The 15,439-nt window shown below is 37.2% G+C and overlaps 1 protein-coding gene across 4 annotated transcripts in view; it reads left to right on the forward strand.

Annotated features, from left to right (window-relative positions):
- Window positions 1-15,439, forward strand: part of LOC138060827 (multiple C2 and transmembrane domain-containing protein 1) — a 281,750-nt gene that overhangs the window by 147,625 nt on the left and 118,686 nt on the right. For all 4 annotated transcript variants that reach the window (XM_068925257.1, XM_068925256.1, XM_068925258.1 and 1 more), the window contains 2 exons: window positions 47-177; window positions 13,008-13,194. In XM_068925257.1, the coding sequence (XP_068781358.1) occupies window positions 47-177; window positions 13,008-13,194 (318 nt within the window). The remainder of the gene's footprint in view (window positions 1-46; window positions 178-13,007; window positions 13,195-15,439) is intronic.

Consider the following 15,439-nt stretch of genomic DNA (forward strand, 5'->3'; position numbering starts at 1 on the left):
CATGCCTGCACAATGCAGTATGACTTTCTTTTTGCTCTCCTTTCAGATTGTGCCAAAAACTTTGAATCCTCAGTGGAGGGAGCAGTTTGACTTTCATCTCTATGAAGAACGAGGTGGAATTATTGATATTACCGTGTGGGACAAAGATGCTGGCAAAAGGGATGATTTTATTGGCAGGTTTGTGCAATTACAGCCTTCCAGTTCTCTGGGGATGAGAGCAGATGATTAAAATGAGTCTTGCTATTGAAACTGTTTCTTACAACCATTTGTTCATGTTGTTTAAAAAAAATGGGGAGAGGGGCGTGTTACAAACTATCAGTACAATTTGCTGCTTTGGTGTTACTCTTTAACGATGTAGAATAAATTGGTGTGACCAGTAGGTGGCGGATTTTACCAACTGTTGGGCTTAGATTTTCCACAATGGAAATCCCATATTTAACAGTATAATCAAGATTCAGGAGGTTCCATATAGCAATGTTTTCTGGGTTGATGGAGAAATAAATTTCATGTATTGTAATATGCTAATAAGAACAAAATGGTATTCTTATTCTTTGATCTACTTGTTAAAGGAAATGAGAATCTTCTACACACAGCTTTTTGGGTAAAGAAGTAAGATCATTCAGCTAGTTTATTTTCAAGAAAGGGAATCTTTGGGATCTTTCTGAGCACTCAGGAAAAGGTATAAATGTGTGTGAGTCTGCTCTACTTTATTGATAGATGCTAAATTTTTTTTTTTTTTAAACATTTGCATTAGCCATTAGCTAATGGGGAAAACCCCCCAAATTGTAGACATTTTGTTATAGTTACTATACGAGGTCAGTGCTGTTTTGAGAGCTTAGATATGTGGTTGCATCACACATGCTTTGTTAATTGATATCTGTCCATTCAAAATAATAACAATTAATCCGGTATCTTTTGATTGTTAGAATATTGGAAAGCTGTAGGTGCTTTCACTAGGACGTAATACGATTAATAACTTATTTTTTGTAGTAAAAACCAGGAATGGAAATCCCACAAACTGAGCCGTGTACCTTTAATGCCAACGTGGTTATGTTTCTGCTCATCTTTTCCTCACTGTCCTGTTTAGGGTAGTGGATTTGTTTATCAAATTAGATCAGTCATATAGTATTCTGCATTTCCTACCATAAGTCGTGGGAAGTTAGAATAGATGCAGATTCTTTGGCAAAGAAAAGACCTTAATGTCAGACAAAACCCCGTCTAAAAAGTATACTGAGTAGGATTTTATTTTATACAATGAAACCCTATGGCGGGGGTGATACATTTGTATTTGAAGTTTAAATCTTATTTTGTTCCTTTCTTGATTTCAGTCGGAACATAGGGTGGCGATAACTATTTTTCTGAAGTAACGTAATGGTTCAGTCCTATGTCAGTATGTGGTATACCTTGGGAAATAGTTTCTATTTTCTGCTTATCTTTAACCTTCTTAGCTAAAAGATTCTGAGATTGAGAATTTTCACATATAACTTTTCAGAACATTCTCATCAAAGCAGCACTTACGTTGTTAGTATTATCAGTAATTATAATTAATATACTTAAAGTACTTTTACGAGCACTGGATAAAATAGAAAGCAGCCTTTGCTCCAAGGAACTTGAAATCTAAATAAGAATAGGAGAAACTAGAAAAGGAGAAGAAAAATTTGTAGCCTCAAACATATGAGCTGCTTAGGTAGTTTTTTCCATACCTAAAAACATACCTAGTATGTTGACTGAAAACTTGCTCTTTTTGATTTTTGTGACCTTTCTTCTATAGGTTCTGTGCCTTGCTATATATAACCACTCTTCAAGCATGTCCTTTTAGATATTCTCTTATTTTCACCTTACATTATCCAGAGGTAAGGTGGCACCTTACCTCTGGATAATGTAACCTGCAAACAAATTCATCTCCGTGAAAAACTTTGTCATTTGTCAAGCTCAATATGAATTCAAAAATAGGTCTTAATATTCTCCCTCCCTAATACTCTTTTCCAGTCACTGTGGATAAAAATCACTGACACTTGACAATTCTGCTTTACATGGGCCTCTCTTCCCCAGTTTTTCATTTTGAGGCTGAGTGTAAAAGCTGCAAATATATATATGCATAAATGTGTGTGTGTGTGTGTGTATATACACACACATACAAATATATGTGTACATATATGTGTATATGTATTTGGTAACTGTTTGAACTTAGAGCCTTTACATTGATTCAGATAGCTACACCTCTTATTCGGGTTCATCTTATCTCTGTCTAGAATTTTTCAGAGAGGAATATGTACACATAAACTGTGTAACACATTCACAGCAAATCTGATGTTTTGATGACCAGCATATGGCCTGTAGGTCCACCAAGTCCTAGAAGTATTGGATTTTTTGACATTTGGATGGAATTTCAACAAGTCTGGAATATAATCAAGCTATTGTACATTGCAAAGCACTAGTACAGCATACATTCAGTCTGTCAGGTGCAGACACTTTGCATTTGCTCTGTGTGTGTGGTGTGCTAAATGCATATTATTTTATTTGAAAACATGGATTCTTGTCTATGACTAAGGCTCTGTGGTGCTCTCAAGGCACATAGAAGAGATTGAATGTTTTGATTCACGTTTCAAGAAAGGTAATAATAAGGCTGTAGGAGGGAAACAAAAGACATCCTGATAGTATTCTAGCAAGGCTCAATGGTGCAGAATAACCCCTTTCCTCTTCTTGTGATTTTCCCACTTTCTCGAATAATGTTCAAGCAGTAGCAGTTATTTAGAGAGATTTTTATTAAATGAATATGAGAGTTCTTCCTTAAACTGTCCTATCTGGCCAAAGTATGGTTAGGGAGAAGCCATCCTTGATTGAAGGGATTCTACTTATTGAAAGAAGTAGCAGACAAATTGAGAAAAAAAGAAGAAACTAGTTTAAGAAGCAGTACTCATTTCCCATCCACAGTGTGGTGAGATTTTGGGTTTCTTTCTTTGTTTGTTTTTGCATGCTCTGTATTCATCTGCCTGCAGAGCACATGTGAAGATCAACAGAATTTCCTGTGCAAAATAGGCAGTAGTGAGCTGCTTTGTGCATCTGGGGGAATGTCTCCATTAGAATTCCAGCTCTAAAACTATTTTGGAGTTTCCCAACTAAACTGAGCGTGAAGAAGAAGAAAGGGAGCTTCCCTGTTCTCCAGTTGTGGTGGTATTGACGAAATAGTCATGAAAGGTGTGCAGCTTTCTAATAGTTCTCTGTTTGGCATCTTGCTAGGTTGGCTCATAGGCCAGTGGTGATCTTGAACGCTGTGAGATCTGGAGTCATAGCTGTAAGGGTGGGAACTTGAAAGCTCTTCAAGTTGTAATGTTAATAGAGTAACTGCAAATCAGGATTCCTTGGTGAAGGACTCGCGGACCTCCAGATGCCTTGCAGTAAAGGGCATTGGAAGCCTTCTTGAATTGAAATATTCTCTGTATGCTGGACTCTTAACTTACAGATTTTCTTCCAAAGCAGAATGTCATAATTTCTCCTGTCATGATACTCTGTCTCAACTGTATTTCAGTGAAACAAAAAAAAAAAATCCAGTACACTCTTCCCTGGGAAATCAATAACATGACTTTTTTGTGGGTCCTTTTTGTATCCTCAGAATCATGAGGCTGGGGCTTGGTAGCAGGGCCAGGATGAAGTACAGAGCATTGCGTGGAGACTACCTCTGTTAGGGGTTGGGCTTGGGATCTTTTTTCCAGGGCAGGAAGATGAAGAAAAGACATTAGAGTAGGCTGAAGGCATGCAAGTGAGATTCTGGCTTTGGGGCTCTGTTACAGCAGGATGACGGAAGTGGAAGGGGTGGCTTATGAGGGAGAGGAAGGTATTAAAAGGGTGAGAGTGACAGCATGGCATCCTAATTCAGAGAGGGAAAAAGATGGCCGTCACAGAACTAGCTTAAAGCTCAGTGTTTATCGTGGTACGGAAACACATTGAGTTAGGCACTTTCTGAAATGAGATGCTGACTGCTTCATTTCCATTTTTAACTTTGAGCATTATGTATCCATAAAATTTGTTTGAGTTTGAATTGTATACGTTTTCCTATCTATGCAAGTATAAAGGATGTAACATGTTGTGAACTTCCCTCTCAGAATATCCTAAAAATGTGCAATCCAAGAACCATTTCAGTCTCTATTTTGAGGTTTGAAAAGCCAGCAGGTCTCTCCTGAAAAAAAGACCTCATACAAATGTACTGAGAGAAATGTATGTCAAATGATATGCAGATTCATATGAGGAAACCTTGGACTTGACCAGAAGTGTGTTCTGTGCAGAATGGAGTGGGAGATTAAATTGTAATATTCTTCTGAAGATCATTTAAAAATAAAGAGGGGAGGGAAAAAAAATTCAAAAACTTTCAAGGAGCAGAGATAGGTGGGAGTCCAAGGTAGTTTAGTTCTTTTTCTGGAAAGCACCAATGCTTGAAGTCATAGTGGTAGCCTCCATAAGTTCAAATGAGTGTGTGAACTTGCAATATTAGTCACTACTTCATTTGATAAGTAGAATTATTCCCATAACTTAGCAATGATAATTTTATGATTGATTTACACACACGTACATATGTATATGTGTATATTGTACATTTTGGCTAAAGTAAATATTCACATATTTGCACACTTTCTGTTTACAAGTAGATCATTCCTCTTCCATACTGAGTCAACAGACTGCTGTGATGAAAAGCGTTTACTGTAGTAAGATTAGGTAGCTAGTACTGAGACCAAAATGAAGGTGAAATGATTTTAATCTTCATGTAATTATTTAACTTTCTTATCTGCGTTTCTGAAGGCGATCCGGACTGTCACCTTTACAATAATCAGCTAGTAAATCCTCATGATTGTTACACCTTTATGCATAGCAGTAATCTGAACAAATTGGCTGCTGACAGGTGCAATAAATTGCCAAGAATGAGTGCTGTCGGAGAACAAGTTGTTTCTGTGAACATACAGGATAAGTAAATCCCGTGTCATGCGGTTTTATTCAGCTGAAGTTATTTGCAATCCAATACAGCAGGATTTATGGCATTATTTAATTGGTATGAAAAGTGTGTGTTTATCTTTAAAATGACATTGATCTTGCCCATATTTTATGCCAGGAGATTACTGTTGACTTTAATCTGTATCTGTTCTCATCAGAAAACTTTCAGCACTTATAAATATAAATTTTACTGTCATCTTCCCTATCTGATGCAAATGAAGAAGACCTTGTGTATTATGTATTCATTAAAGCTGTGTATTAATTATATCTGTAGAAAACGGAAATGTTCTATACTCTCCCTGAACATCATCATTAAAATTCAGCCTGTTTGTGTGTGTATATGGGTACAGGCTGTATAATATTTGTTTAATTTAATCTTGTTAACAGAATGGGTGCTATGAAATCTAAAAGTTAAAATGCTGAAAATGAAGTATTTAGATTTTTAACACCTAATCTGTTAGATTTTGTCTGTTAGATTTTTTTTTTCATAATAATGAAGCTGTAGGGCTTTTTTGGGGGCGCACGTAAATAGAAGCAAAGTGAGAACTGTACTGCTGCGTTATTAATTTGAAAGCACAGTGATGCACTACTCAAAGTTCTAAACTGAAGGGCAATTTTTATATAAAATATTTATATCTTTCAGTTTTATTTTCTTCCACTCAGATTTGTGTAATTTCACTGTGGGAGACTGAGTGGTGCTCTTAAGCTGTGTATCAGTTCTCCAGCATGCATATGAAGCTGAGTGAAGGACAGTAAACGTGCTGCTGCTAATGTTTCTTCGTAGATCTGTTTTCTAGAGATGTATGTGGACACTGTGATTTATAGTAAAGCAGTTTTTTTTTTCCTTTTTAAATATTGTTGCCTGGCAAAGAAGTTTTGAATGGCAGTTGTGAAAGTCTCTGTGCAGCCTTTATTTTGCAGTTGATAAATGTAGAATTTTTATCAGTTTTGCAAAATTCTATGGAGGCTAAATTGATTTTCTCTGGATCTACAAATAATATCTTATTATGATGGTATTGCAAACACTTTTTCACATGGTGGTTTGAAAATTTCTGCATCCCGGGTAACTTTGGCAAGATAACTTATTTTCAAAGTTGAAAATCAAATGGATGATATACTGTTGGGATGTGGGTTTTGTACTGTGTGCGCATGTGAATTACACAGTAGTTCTGTGTAAACACAGACAAGCGCGCAACCAACAGCCTGTGTGTATAATAGTTTGTATAATAGTTTGTTGATTATACTTGATGACTAAAGTTAAATTATTGCAGATGCAATTCTCTGTGTAAAACAAAGATTTTGCCAGAAGCATTAACATCTAAAAATGGTACTGGCAGGCCTGCCGTTGACAAATCCTGTGACGTGCTGAGCCAGCTCCATTTCTGATTGTTTTCAAAGGGAGCTAGATGTAAATAGTACGTCTCAAAATTTGGCCTTCAGGTTTTCCAAGCCTTACTTATACTATCTCTGCACGTTTTAACTGCTTCTAATCATGGAAGAGCACTGCTACTGTATTAGAAAGTAAAGAGGTTCAGTTTTAGCTCGCTAATCTTCACTAGTTTTCTGCTACCAAATATTTTATTATTGACAACTTTTGTAAAAGTTATTGTCATATACTTTTGCAAAATTGGTAGAATTCATCTATTTATTAAAGCATTGAATACTGTGCACAAACTGGACTATATTTATAGACCCTTCTTGTGACCCTCTGTCTCCCAGACATGGAGATCTACTCCGCTACATAAGGTATGAGCGGAGAAATAAGAGGAAGGGAGAAGGAAAATGGCTAGCTAGATAACGAGGACCATGAAAATAAGTATAAAAAATGATTAGGGGTATGGATAGTGGGCTGTGAGGATTTTGGGAAGGCATGGTTTGGAGCTGTATGAAAGATTTTTGCAGAGTTACCTGGATCAGCTAGAGAGGGGAGAACCAGGTAGGAAAAAAAAAAGTATATCAAAGCAGTAGATATGTTTAGCAGAGAAAAGCGTGCCTTTTAATACAAACAGATTTCACAAGTGACAGCGCTCGCAGTGCGTTTCTGTAGCGCATGCCTGTACTGCAAGGTGAGCATAGAGAATATAACATAATAAAACATTTCCAAATACTTTTTTTGTCTAAAAAACTTTATGAAGTAAATTTGAAACTTTGTTCCAAGGAATTATGTTAAAATATTGATCTACCGTTTCAAAATTGGTCAGCAGGATTTTGTGGCATGAATCTTATTTATCTTAGCAAGCAAGAAATATTTTTTTGCATTCAAGTATTACTCAGTGACCAGTGAGGTTGTCCCATCTTTCAGGCAGTTCTGCATATTTCCATTATCAAGACTAATTTACCCCACGCTGCAGGGTTCTTTTCTGCTTTTGGTATTTTGCTGCACGGCACCTGGTGATGATAACTCCTCAGCTGCCACTGAGCTCTGGAGCCAGGCAGTGTGCTCCCAAGTTGCTGGGGGCTGTTTTCAGCATCCTGAGTGTGCCATCGCCCTCCTCAGCTCAGCTGAGTCCTAGTGCACAAGCGCTTTGAGAACTCTCTTGGTTTTTATTCTGTCACCTTTGTAAAGACTTTGGAAAGAACCAGCCCACTTCACGTGAGAGAACTAAGGCCCTTCGTTGTGTGGGGACTGTGATTTTATTTCTTTCTCATTATGTTTATACTTATAAATGCCACTCTCAGTTTGGGTTCTTCCAAGAACTTCCCATTACTGTAGTCCTGTCTTTTTGAGCCATATCACTTTCAGTGCCTTGCAGAATTTTCCCTCACCGTTTGTTTCTTGGTTTCACTGGAACATTGTACTGTGCTCATAAAGGATATGGAGTCTCACAAATTGTAGCAGTTAGTGCTTCACTTCTTCTGATGTATGTCCAGCTCAGTTCTAATTGCAGAATTGCACAGTTTCCTTTCCTTGGCATCCTCTGGAGTAGCATAGACCTGGATCATAGCGCAGTTAAAAGGCTGACGTCTTAAACAAGTCGTGATGATAATTAAGTTGCTTGGGTTGTAGCCAAGTGGTGCTTTTCTGTCCCTATCGCTTAGGATTGTGCCAGTTCTGCTTTTATGCTTCATTTTGTCATGTGAGAAAATGATCCAGCTATCGGCTGTCTCTCCCTTGCCTGGCCACCTGGCTTTTAAGAGGCCTACTATGTCATGTTGCTACCTTTGTAAGTCATTCATTAGCAAGGATATTTCACCAGGGTGCCAAAGTGGTCTTACATTCCTGATTCTGTTAGAACTGGAGAGGGAGGTGATTTTTACCTCTTACCCATGCTGATGATAAAATACTGCATACAGTTCTGGTTTCCACACTTTAAAAAGGTTGCAGGAAAATCTCATTGGATCAGAAAAGTTACAAAAAGTCATTTGAGGGCTGTAGAAAATGTGTTCCAAGGAAATATATAGGGGGCTGAATCTATTTAGCATATCAAAAAGAAGATCAAGAAGAAATATGATTATGGTATATGAGTACCTTCACTAGAACAAGATATGGGATACTAAAGGTTTTTTTTTTTAACCTAAGAGAGAAAGGCATAGAAAGAACCAGAGTCAAATGTACTCAAATTAGAAATAAATCAGAAATATATTTCTAATGGTGTGGGTGATTAACACATTGAACGCACTTTCAAAGGAAGCGGTGGATTCCCCTTAAATCTTAAAACCGTCCTTTCTGGAAGTTTTACCGTGTTTCTGCAGCTGCTTATCTATAATACTTCAGCATGTGAGCTTGAGGAGCTTACGTGATTTTTTTTTCCTTTCCAACGTATCAAGGCCTGAATATCTTATCCACCCAGTCCCTCACAGTGTTCGTGTGCAGAGCTGGTATTGGGGGAACATATCTCCACTTCTCTTCCTGATTCTGTCAGCTAGACAGAGCAATTTTTCCATTGTTCCTTCTTAGAACTTCTCCTGCTGTCAGAGATGCACTCTGAAGGGACCGTATAGCGTGCAGGTGAGCTCAGCAGCAGAATAATGCAAGATACTCAAACTAAATACTTGCTAAAAACTAAAATGCACTGAAATTTATAGCTATGCTTGAAAATTTGTCTGTAGAGTTAACAGCTGTTTTTGCTATAATTCCTCATCATGTTTTTTTTCAATAGTGAACTTCTTTCACCAGCAGCATGTAAATAGCAATTCCGTAAGAAAGTGAATACTCCCAGAATCGTTATTATTCCCATTTTCAATAAGACTCAGGTAATAGGCAAGTTATGGCCTTCTCAAAATGGCTATAATTTTTCATGGTCTCAAGCTGAGAACACAGATTTCTACCACCACCTGCTTGCTCTATACCTCTTTCTGGTAGCATGTAAGTTTACCTTCATTGTCTAAGCATCTTTATTCTGCATGGAAATAGTTGCAGATGGCAGATGTTTTTTAAGGCCATATCTTAGCTGGAACTACAGACTCTCCACTCAGTTGTGCTCTGCAGTACAGAGGCCTTATGAAAGTAGTCAGCTTCTTCAGAAGCGTCTACTTTTTGGAGGTTTTACAATCATGAAAAATAATTACAATACATTTTAAGCCATTACCTCCACGTTGACTCATCAAAGAGTGGAGATAGGAATGGAAAAACAATAAACTGGCTAACTTTAATTTGAAATATCACCTCTTCTTTTGTAGTGTTTCTTCGTCAAGTTCTCCTTGTTAGGGCAGAAAGGTCAAGAGGGAGTGGAAGGTGTCTTTAAAAAGCAGCGTAATCATCCTGTTTTCACTCCCCATGGACACTTCAAGGTGTCTGCACTCTGTTCTCCTGCTAAAGTTCAGCTTTTTCTCTGGGGAAAGCAAAGTTGTGAGCCATATAACTTCAGAAAATCCACAGTAATATTTATTTTAGGAGATCAAACATACTTGCGGTGATGGACAGAAATGTCAACTACGCAACAGTTGCCATTGCCACACAATGACAAGCCCTTTACCACTAAGTTTTAAAGTGTATTTTCTGCTTTAAAAGGCTAGGATACTAACCATAAAAGTCAACATTGCTAAAGCTTTGAAGTTTGAAATATTTCTTCCTTAAAAATGAGAGTAAATAGCAATTGTGTCCATCATCTCAGCTATGTATGACTTTATATGTAGCATTTTCTACGTCTATCTTGATTATAAAACAGTATCTTAAAATATAAAGGGACATTATGAGGAAAATTAATCCAGAAAATAATTTTGTGGCTTTCTACTGATGACTATAGAAGTTATTTTGGGATAGGATTAGTGCTTAAGTAATGTCTCACTATAAACAGGCTTCTGTTGATGTTTTCGTCCCATACAAAGTTCTGGTGAGAGCAAGCAATAAAACAAACTGAAGACCACTGTAATGTTTTTACAGGAAAATTTGGTGCAAGATGAAATTCCACTTCCCCCCGCCCGCAGGAGAAAGTCTGCAATTAATGGACAAATCGCAATCTTTCCTTTAGTGTCTGTAAATTGAAATGTTTCATCTTTTGACTCAAGTGCATGTGCCGCTGATGCACTTGCTGCATGATGAAGGCTCCTTAAGCCCCAGCATCTTCTGCGAGTTAGGTACGTGCAGGCTGCATCTCCTATGAGGTACTGCTTCCTCTTACCCAGAGGAGGGAACGTAGTACAGAATGAGAGATGTGCTTTCACCTAACGTTTTGAGGACAGTGAAACACTTGATCTAGATTTCCATTAAGTGCAGTGGTGACATTTCTTAATGGAATAATCTCAGTTTTCTTCATCATATTATTTGAGGGCCATTTGGAGGATATTTTCCTGTAAAATGGGTAAGACTTTTCTTAGCAAAGTTTTCCAGATCACTCCCTACCCCATTGTATGATTTTAGGAAATAACAGACTAGTGACTGATTGTTCGCAAAGATCTATCAAACAGAATAGAGGCGTACTTCTTTCGGGCAGGCAATTAGGTTTTTTTTTTTTTTAATAGCTATCGGAAAAGTGCATGGACTTCAGGTAAATTTAAATTGTCAGTTTGGCAGTTTGCTCCTTTTAATCTGAATAATGAATAGCATGGATCACTAATGTTGCAAAAAGTACTGTAACTTCAGGATTTTGAGAGGGTGGAGCTTGTGACTGATATAAACACTATTTTTACACTCCTGATAGTTTTATGAGTTCTATATGTATGTAGGGATTTTTTTGTTGAAGGTGGAGGTGGCTTTTGTTTTCCACTTTTTGAAGGTTTTGAACTACTTCTGCATTATTTGTATCATGAAGACTTTCTGATTCTTTTACTGACTTGAAGAGTTTAAACTGATGTTCTCTCAAAGAATATTTAACACTAAGGGCTTTTTAGCCTACTCCAGCTTTGAATGCTTGGTTACAACATTCATTATCTTAAGGAGAGCTTTTATAGTCCTCACTGTAGCCTAAATAAAAATTTTACAGTCTAGATACATGCACTGAACTTGTGTTGACCGTGAGTCTACACTGAGAGCAGCAACGTTAGTCCTCTCTTGCTCTTGTTCGTTTCATTTCTAAGCCCTTCCCACCCGAAGCCTTCCAAATACACGCTAAACATTAAACTCGGAAAGCTTTGTCAGTTAGAAAATTTTTCATTGTGAAATAATTGAACCTTGCTACTATATGAGATTTGCAGTAGTTTAATTTTGACAGCTACACGACAGTAAATGTTTAAAAACAAACAAAAAAAATTAAAAAATTTCCTGTAGCAAAGCTAATCTGCCTGTGATAGCGCCCATTTTATGAGGCCACATTTATTCTCATAATTGGCTCTTTCCTGTCCTTAAATGCCTATTTATTCATGTCTGCCACCTTTTTCTCAGTTTATTGGCCCTGCGGTCACCACATTATCTTTCTCTTCAAAATCAATTGACATTTTATGAAAGGAGTTTGCTAGATGTTTAGCTTAGTGAGAGTGGCATATAGAGCATGTGCTTGTCGCATTAAATAATTGCTATTAAAACTAGAGCATTCAGTGGTTTAACTGTATATATAGAATATATTTATTTTTTGCTTCAGTGTTATTTTCATGGAGTAACTAATTGACAAAACATTAATGAGGGAGGGTATAAGTGGAAGTTTTTTCACAGAAATTCTTATGCAGTGCAAGTGGCATTTCATTTAAAACCATTGTTGAACTTCTAGACATGTTCAGAGTTGCAATCTTAGGAACGTTTGAACTTATGACGTGTACACATAAAAATACTAAAAATGTCAAGGTATGCATAGTGTAACTACTGACCCTAAAGTATTCGTATTTTGATTAAAAGCTTATGGTCAGCTGTTTATAAGAAATAATAGTTTCCTTCCTGGCTTTCTCTCTTATTTTTAAAGATGTTTCAACAGTTGCACAGCTATTTCTGCTAGCCTGCATGCATGGAGCCATTCTTCATTAGTTCAGTGTGTGGCAGAGCCCATGCAGCCAGGGTGATTCAGGGGATGATCGAGCAGGGTGGATTTGCTTCAAGCACTCTGTTCCCTGAGATTATAAGCAGACCCTGTTCGTTACAACGTGAGCTTGTTATATAGAGAGGGTGGCAGCATCAAATTGTATCCTGGACACCTGCATAAAACGTTGACCCTGAGCCATGCACAGCCTACTACAAGAGAGTTTAGCCTTTTGGATGGCACTCGAGTCGTGTTTTTCCATGTGCAATCATGTTAACTCCATCGCAGTGAAGTCTACTGTGTTTCGGTTTTTTGTTTTTTAGGGTTTCTTTTGGGAAGACTTTTAATCTCGTTAGACGAATAGTTTCAAAAACACTTACTGAAACTTATGCTTTATGCTTATACAATAGGAATGATTAAAAAGTACAATTTGCACCTGAATTTTTTGGGGTGGGCAGCTCAAGTAATGGGTTTTAGCTAACCACATCTCTAGTGTTTGTATGTTCTTTTTAATATCTTTATCGTTCACATGCAGCATAGAGTTGTTGCTTTAAAACAACAGCAGCAAAAAAAGACAAGCGGGAAGAAGGAAATTCTACTGGTTTGGGATTTTTTTTGTCCAGCGGAAAGCAAGTAAGGCAATATGCTCGTGTTTGTTGTGAAGAAAACCCCGCGCTGATTCAGAACGTTTGTTTCTAGGTGCCAGGTTGACCTGTCGGCCCTAAGTAAAGAACAAACTCACAAGCTGGAGCTGCCACTGGAGGAGGGAGAGGGATGCCTGGTACTGCTGGTCACTCTGACAGCCTCAGCTGCAGTCAGTATCTCTGACCTCTCTATCAACTCCTTGGAGGACCAGAAAGAGCGAGAGGAAATACTAAAGAGATATGTATGGAGTTCTTCTCTCTTGCCCTTTGTTTGCGTAATGGCTTACAGAAGTAATTAACAAGTATCAGAGAAAAAAAATCTAAGCATGTCCCTCACTCGCCCAGAGACAACCATTTAAGCTGGTTATGACTATTTTTGCAGCTGATACGGGTAGCATCAAGAAGTCTACAAATCCTATTTATCCTATAAGCTGTTGTTTACATAATAATTCAGCTATTTTATTTATGTGACCTAAAGAAGTTAATTTTATTGCTTTACAGATTTTTGATGCTCGTTTTTACCAAGTGCAAAATAACTGTGGTGTTATTTAGTGACTGTGCGGTTTCTAGTGAGTATTCATACCAGCCGGCTTGAAACGCCAGTGGTTGCTTTTTTTATTACTATTTTTTAAAGTGCATTCTAAGGGCAGGAAAGCTTATTTTTTAACTGGACATTAGGGGCTGGAGCAGTATTTTGTGTTGTCAAAATGACTGTTTTGAACAATATTTCCATTTCAAAATATTCTGAAGCAAATTATTTTTTATTTCCCAGCATCCTCACATTGAACAGCATCTGTGTAGTTTTATCAAAGCAACAGAGAGGGGAGCTCTTACTCCAGCATTTATTAATACCTAAGTCACTAAATGTTAACTGTCTCACTGCACATGGGGCGGGGGGCTTGGGGAGGTGGGGGAAGCTATTTCCACTTAAAATTACAAAGCTTTTATTGTACAATGCTGCCAGGTGTTTAGAAAGGCTTCTCTAGACACTCAGCCATTAAACCAAGCTCTGACTAACAAAGAGCCGCTTAATTTTTTTTAGATTTTAAAATATTCCTATTCCATGACTGACATCCTTTCAATAACTGAATTTAATAAAGATGTACCTTATCAGGCTGTGCAGATAACATGAAGTGCTAGTACTAATGCTGTACAATATTCTTCAAACAGATTAGCAGGATGTGCGCTTCAGCAAATTTATTCTGGCTATCTCCACTGAATCAGCTGTCTGGTAATGCTTGTACAACTCATACACCAATAGTGTTATCATAAACACAGTTTAATAGAGGTGACTTAGTGAGGCTAAACATTATATTTCTAAACCAACTGAGAGCTAAGGTATTGTGTACCATGTTTGAGAAATAATTACAATTAAGAGAATTATTTCACATTTTGGTATCCACCAAGACAGGTGGTAGTTGACAGAATTGGTTTTTATAAATAGGATAAATTTCTGGTGGATCTGTTTTTGAAGTGACATACTTTTTTCCACCGAGAGTAACAACACCCTATTTCTGTGGATTATTACATGTGATGATACGATGGGAGTCAAGCGATACTGATGCTTTTGATAGTTTAGCAGCAATATAGAAACATATTATAAGTCTGTGTTATTTCTCATATCTCCTAAATTCTCTATTTTTTTTCTCTCTAATGTAAAGCACAGTTATGTGGTATGGATTGATCTATTTATTTCTATTTCTTACATATTTCTTACACTGTGTGCCTTTTTTATTAAAAAATACATAAATGTTTTCAAATGAATATATTAATATTTTGGAAAATGTTTTTATTGCAGAAGCATAAATTTCTCATTACATGTAATTTGAAATAGTACTATTTGATATACCTTTTGAGAAATTTTAATGCTTTATTAAGATGACCTGTGGATAGCGGCAGAAAGAGACAACGAAGATGAACAAAATTCAAACAGTTTTTATCACTGATGCTTGGTATGGCTTTGGAATTTACATCTCTACATCTCCACTGATTCAAGGAAATAATACGCAATTAGAAAGATGTGCTATTCCCACTTAGTGGCTGTATATTGGGGAAGGAGGGTGATCCTCAAAAAAAAAAAAAAATCTTGCTTCCGTATGAGAAATGTATTTTGCACCCTTTCTGCAGCCAAAAACAGTTAATGAGCTGACCTTGCCGTCAGATCAAATAGCCTTGGAAAATGACTCTATTACTGTCATTTAACCATTTGTAGCTGAACATCAGAGCCTTACAAATTAAACAGGCATTACTGTTTGAACCATTATTTTACCACAATTGTCTGAAAAGATTAATTCCTTTTGGGGTGGAGTGGGGGGGACGCATTAACGGGTTCAGACCAAGTGAGATTGTATGACCTTTTCAGAACGGGTGCGCTCAACCCACGGTCCCCCTTGTCACAGTTTAAAAACCAGAGAAGCTAGTTTAGAGAAGAAGTTGTTAGCATTCCATTTTTATTATGACATTTCACAGTCATCCGATTTAATGTCC

This window comes from Struthio camelus, chromosome W, assembly GCF_040807025.1.
Source record: "Struthio camelus isolate bStrCam1 chromosome W, bStrCam1.hap1, whole genome shotgun sequence".
Taxonomy (NCBI): domain Eukaryota; kingdom Metazoa; phylum Chordata; class Aves; order Struthioniformes; family Struthionidae; genus Struthio; species Struthio camelus.